We start from the raw sequence: 6850 nt of genomic DNA on the forward strand, positions 1-6850 counted from the left end.
GTCCCTCCCCAGTCTGCACACACATAGTGGCTGGCCTGCTGCCGCTACGGAGCTAAGTGTGGTAAGCTCAGAGCCCAGGCAGGACCCCCGCCCAGGAAGAAGACAGGCACATGAGAGAATGTAGTTGGCCTGGACTCCGGCGGCATGAGTGGTAAAGAACCCGCCTGCCAATGCAGGAAACTCAAGAGACGCGGGTTTGATCCCTGGGTCGAGAAGATCCCGTGGAGCAGGGCATGGCAACCCCCTCCAGTATTCTTGCCTGGAGAATTCCATAGACAGAGGAGCCTGGTGGGCTACAGCACACAGGGTCACAAGGAGTCAGACATGACTGAGTGCACGCAGGCACACACAGAGTGTGCGCCCCTTCTCTCAGGGATTCATACACTCACAGGGCAGAGACGGGACGGGCTCTAATCCAGCAGCTGGGGAGCAGGACGAGTGCTCACAGCACCCAAAACCCCAGAACAGCTAACGCCCATCCCGGAGGGGCCCAAGCCAGAATCCCCCAGGCAATGCAGCCCGTCAGGTTTCCTTTCTCTTCTCTCAAGTGTTAAACTTACTTCACACACTGCACTAAACCGACAAGCTATTTCACCATCTATCTGTTTGACAGTGCGTGTAAGAGCTTGTAAGGAAATCACGCTCTTTGAATTTTAGTGACTGAGAGAGCCGAGTGTGCTCCCCACCAGACACGGAGAGGACCGTGCAGAGCGCGCCAGAGGCCCGGCGTCCACCCCCCTCCCCACAGCACAGTCTACGGGAGGGAGACAACGGCCACGCACACGAGCACACTTGGAATTTGCTTGGAAAATGCAAGGGCTGAAGTCTAGGGGAAAAAGTCCCTTTCTCTTTTCTAAACATTCCAGTCAGGATGCGCAGCGTGCAAACAGCCACAGGGAACTCTCACCCCCTTGTGAAGCCTGTGCCCACACTGCAGCTCACGCACGTGTTTGGACTTGAATACTTCTCGGCACATTTCACAGGAATTTGCGCAGGACACCTGTGGAAACAGATGTATCCCAGTAATAAAGGACTCTTCCCACAATTGGCTTTCCAAAACTTTTGCAGCACAGGGTGCAAATTATTCTCAATTACAGTTAAGCAGACTGAGGGAACAACTTATTTTTTGAATAATATTTCTTAGGAAAAAACAAAGTTTTCATTTTCTCAAATAAAAATCATGATTTATACAGTTAACTCACTCACAGTTAAAATACTACAAATACCTATTTATCCCATTCCATACCTGAAGTATGGTACTAGCTGCATATTACAAATTAACTATTCATCTAATTATCTAACAGCTGGAGACAGTAATAAATTATGACACCTCTACACTATGGATTATCGTGAGGCTGATTAAAATCCTGATGGAATTCTGTAATCCTTGGTACAGAAGGTGAAAGTGAAGTCGCTCAGTCGTGTCCAACTCTTTGCGACCCCATGAACTGGCCAGGATCCTCCGTCCATGGGATTTTCCAGGCAAAAATACTGGAGTGGGTTGTCATGCCCTCCTCCAGGGGATCTTCCTGACCCAGGGCTCGAACCTGGGTCTCCAGCATTGTAGGCAGGTGCTTTATCATCTGAGCCACCAGGTATAGAAAGCTGGTCCCAAAAGCTCTCTGAATAATAGTTGGCTAACAAAACATATGAGTATATAATTTAAGTTTTTAAACAGAGAGAGAATGTCTGTATATAGAGATGCCTAGAAAAGAATCTGGAAAGATATAAAATGTTAATGATGGTGACTGGCTACTTTGGGTTGACAGATTTAACTTTTTCTTTGCTATTTTTCTAAAGTTTCTATCAATGTGGATTACTTGCATAAATCAAATCAAAACAAACTGATGGCTCATTCAGCAATATCCCTGTCAGGGGACATAGGTGAGTGGGAGGGCTCCTGGCCCCAACACTCAGTCTGAGGATACAGATAGCATTCTCGTGTGGAAGCGGAGCCGGTGCCACCCTAGGACTCCAGGCACCACGACCTCCCTGCAGACCCCAGCACCCGCCCTACGCCGCGGCCTTCTCCTCGACTCTCACTCCCTCCTCTTAACTCTGAGCACCCTGAAGGCAGGAAATGGCTTTGCTTCCGTGTGTTCTTATCAGCCAGCGAGGAACCTGGCCCCAAAGGGAGGCTCCAGGAACTGTCAGAAAGTGAGTGAATGCAGCCCCGGCAGTGGGTGATGGCCAGGGAGTAGGGTCGGGGCAGCGCCTGAAGGCTGTGAATCCCTGAACTGCTGAACAGGGTTTTCTGTCCCTCTCAGGGCACTGCAGCCACCACCAGGCACCAGACAGTGATGGGACAGATGCGATCTCACTCCCCTCCCCTCCCCTCTGTGGCCCCTAGGGAAGGGTCTGGGAAAACTGGAGGCAAGAGCCCTGGGGGAAATGGCAGGGCAAAGCCCCTGCAAGGTGGCCTTGACCTGCCACTTTCCAATGTAGGAGGCCTGTGCTCAATCCCTGGGTTGGGAAGATCCCCTGGGGGAGGGCATGGCAACCCACTCCAGTATTCTTGCCTGGAGACTCTCCTATGGACAGAGGGGCCTGGGGAGCTACAATCCATGGGGCTGCAGGGAGTCGGACACAACTGAGTGACTAACCACAGCACAGCACAAAGTTTAGAAAAAAAGACAGCTATTACTTCCCAACATGATAATTCAGCACAATGTATTTCTAAGTGAAAAAGTAAAAAGAAAACAAATGCATGTACATGGTTTTGACTATATTCACATATACACAAATAAAAAAAAAAGAGTTCAGAAAAAATGCATACCAATATGATAATAATACTGGTTACCCTTAGAGGGTGGGTTTTGGGTTCTTTATATGTTCTTTTTATTTGGACCTTCTATTAAGAACCACATTACTTCTGTGGTTTTGTGGTTAAAAATACAAAACATCGTTACTTTAAAAAAAAAAAAAACCTATGATTAGCAAATTAAGTCCTGGTTTCAATACATATTTTTCTTATAAGTCAGCTTTCACGTCTTTATTACCATGAACCGTGAAGCAGAAAGTAATCTCACCTTGAAAGGTGATTATGGTCTATCTTGGTGTGGCCAATAAGTGTGCGAGTGTGCATGTGCACACACACACACACACACACACACACACAAATCAGTGAGAATGCTGAGAAGCTGGTCTGGTTGTTGGACCACAGAGCACATAACCAGCTGGAACACCCCTGAGAGGGAGAGGATTCCTGCTTGGCAGGAATGCTCTGCACGGTATAAGCTTTCTCAGTGGTGGCGGCGGTGGGGGGGTACCCTCTGGCACCCAAGCGTATGTGACGAGGAAAATCTCTGAGGGCTGGTGGAAAGTGAAAATGTATGGGAGGGACAAAAACAGGTTCACAGAAGGAGGCACAGCCCAGGTCGGGTCAGCGAACCAGCGCTCTCCGTGCAGTCCTGCCGACCCCACTCTGCCTACAGCTCTTCTCATTGTACTTTCACCTGAAGTTGGACAGAAGGGGAAGATGTGATCCACGCCAGAATCCTCCTGGGGCCCACAGCTGGGAGCCACCCAGGGGCCCGCCTCCCTACCACCCACATGTTCAGCGCCTACTGCATGGTCCCCAGTGTGTGAGGTCCGTGTGGGCGAGGACAGGGGATCACACGCCGCACACACAAATCAAAGGAAGGAACGCCGGCCAGAAGCATGAGTCATCAGTGCCTTGGTTTCCTCATTCATAAAGACAGTTATAATACCTTATCAACTGAGATCATAGATATAATGGTATTTTATAGAAAGTCCTATGTAACTAACATTCTCATTGTCTAAAAGGACAATAAACAATTTAAATGAGTATATCAAATAAGAGCAACCTCAGCCCATTTCAGCATGCCCCCAACCCCCGTCCCCAGGCACGTGATGGGGAGAAGAGGGAAGCAGCCAGTCTGTTCCGGGAACAGCACGTGGCCCTGCTAACCCCACCATAGGACTTCATCAGACAACAACCACAACAAGCAGATATGATCCCAGCTCACAGTGCTGTTAGCGATGAAACCAAGTTCGTGTGATTCCAAAGCCTATGGTCGCCTAGAAGAAAACCGGCCAAAAATGAATTCTGCCAACTATTCACACTTGACGTGAGGAACGGATCTGACCGTCTACAGGCCCCATGTCCATGGTGTGGCCACTGCACCTCTTGTCCCCACATGCAGGGGCCCTGAAGTCCCTACAACAGTGGGGAGAACCTCGCTAGTCACTGGCTCCTCTAACAGAACACTCAAGTCACCTAAACGTGGCTTCTAACGGAAGCTCAAAGAAAGTCCATCGAGAAAAGAAAAACATGAGGCTACATCATGGACTAACAGCTGTTTTCTTTCCGCTCTTCACAGAACACAGGGAACGCCACGGTCATGCACACAGCACTCACAGGGACGTCCTCGGTCCTCGGCCCCCTGGTTTCGGGCGATGCTCCGACAGGCATGGAGGGCGGGTCCTGGGCGGCCCTGGGCACAGCAACAGCAGAGCTGGGTGCAGACAGCCTCCAGCCCTTTCCTGGACTTGGCTGCGGCCAGAATGTACAGCAGGGAAGCAAGTTCAGTCACTCAAAACATGCACACTGTCTACTGCATTGCTCCCCATCTTTTGTTGGAAGCATTTTATCCCACAATTCTCACATTTTATAAATAAATAGGAAGAAAGTGGAGTATATAATGAATTTAAATGAAACACTGACCTTTTTCTTTCTTTCTTCATCAAGGACGTGTTCTGTCACTCTTTGCACAATTTCGTCAATACTCAATCCAGACAGAGAGGTCTTGTTTTTGTTTCTAACTTTTTTAATAAAACCAGCAAGCTCCGTGCTGAAAGGGAAAGTGGGGAAGTCAAGACAAAGTCAAAGTTTTCTACTGTGAAGAAATATTATGTCCAGTATCAACCCAGCAGCTGAAAAGAAATGAAATCAAATACACAAATAATTCATTTGTAAACAACAGTAACTGTATGTAAAAGCAGCTAAATCACTCTTCCAAAAAAAAAGCATTATGAAAATTTCAACATTATTCCTAAAATATTTGTTTTAATAGATTTTCAAAGTAATAGTGTACCTGACAGATCCACTTCAGATCTCCTTCCCTACTTAGAAACCTGACTTCTTAAGAGCCTGGACATACTGTAGCTTTAAGCAAAATCACTGAATGATCACACACCACTGGATCTGACTTGAAATCAATAAAATCTCTAAGAACAAACTATTTTTTTACTTCCTCCCTTTAAAAATCTAACTGACAAAGTTTTCAAAGTTTTCCTGTATTTTTCATAGGTAGCAGTAGATGTGATTATATCATTAATCAACAGCAACTTGGTATCTACAGCACTAATACCTCATATGCTTTAACTTGCAGAAAAGCAAGTTAACATAAGCAACATATGTTTATTCTGCCAAATTTAGACAGGACAGCAAACAATTTTATTCGTAAGGTACTTCTGGTAATTACAACTTGACTATTTTTACTAACTTGCGTGGTAATTGCTCTTGAGAGAACTTAAAATGCTTCTCAAACTTAGGCTAAATATGTCTACGTGCAGACAAGATACACTTACTTCCAAGTGGCCAGGGCTCCACTGACAAATGCAAAACATTAATTCTGGCCAATCATAATTAACCACTGTGTTTCAGAAGTTCATCCCAGAGACTATGACTAATACTGTGTCAAAGACAGAAGTAACACGGGAGGTGTGGAGGATCATTCCTGGATGTGGATTCCTCTCTTCTGTGATGTATCCCTGAGACATTCCCTCCACTTCACCTCCCTCTGGCCTGAGACAAGGAGTCCCTCTGCCCCCTCGTACCCATCTGGAGAGTGAGGTCAGAGGTCGATGCAGGAGCACTACTGAAGTGCCCAACTGATGACTCTGGCTGCCTTAGTTAAAAGCAGCTCTCCCCATCTGCAGCAACATGGATGGACCTCGAGGCTGTCCTACTGAGTGACGTCAGTCAGAGAAAGACAAACATCGTAGGACATTGCTTATAGGCAGAAACTAAAAAAACGGTACAAATGAACTTACAAAACAGAAAGAGTCACAGATGTGAAACTTATGGTTACCTTGGGGGAAGGGGGGATGGATAAACTGGGACATTAGGATTGACATATACACGCTACTATACATAAAGCAGATAATTAATAAGGACCTACTACACAGCACAGGGAGCTCTACTCAATACTTTGAAATGACCCACATGGAAAAGAATCTATAGGAGTGGATACATGTGTGTGTCTAACTGATTCACGTTGTTTATTTACAGCAGATACTAACACACATTGTAAAGCAGCTCTCCCTACCTCTCCCTCTACAACATGCTCACACACCTTACTCACTGGCAAACCGTATCCAGTCTCTTCACCTCACACCTCTAACAAATCAGAGGGGCTGTTCAACAAAGTGTAAGTGGCTGCTGCCTTCTTTGATATATGTGAGTTTTTTTCCCCCAAAAATATAAAACTAATGTTTGAAGTTCATTTATTGATTCCATAATTAGTGCTGGAGCATGTTACTGAGTTCATCCAAATCTTAGCAAACTGCCATGGGTTCTGATGAATGTGGATTAATCTGTTTGAAAATGCTCACTTTTATGTTTACGAAAGGAAGACAAATGCAATGCTTGTCCTTCTGAGTAAAATAATTGCACGGTCCTTTCTACTTCAGCTCCTAATTGGCCAAACTGTTATCTGATCAGGAAACATCAGTTCAATAAAGCATTTAGCAGTGCTGCTGACATTTTAGATTCGTACCTGCTGTAACACGGGAACACCACCAACAGGTGCTCAATAATGCTATTGAACGGCTTCTTTGGAGACTGGCTTTAATGAGTGGCACGCCCTGGGGCAGCAGGGGACTT

General features: G+C 46.2%; 1 protein-coding gene across 1 annotated transcript in view; it reads right to left on the bottom strand.

The window, feature by feature from the left end:
* Positions 1-6850, bottom strand: part of TTC3 (tetratricopeptide repeat domain 3) — a 116756-nt gene that overhangs the window by 2792 nt on the left and 107114 nt on the right. Inside the window, 4 exon segments of the mRNA XM_010834830.1 lie at positions 908-1000; positions 4382-4516; positions 4688-4814; positions 6744-6850. Coding sequence (XP_010833132.1) covers positions 908-1000; positions 4382-4516; positions 4688-4814; positions 6744-6850 — 462 coding nt within the window.

Source organism: Bison bison, unplaced genomic scaffold, assembly GCF_000754665.1.
Source record: "Bison bison bison isolate TAMUID 2011002044 unplaced genomic scaffold, Bison_UMD1.0 scf7180017864037, whole genome shotgun sequence".
NCBI lineage: Eukaryota > Metazoa > Chordata > Mammalia > Artiodactyla > Bovidae > Bison > Bison bison.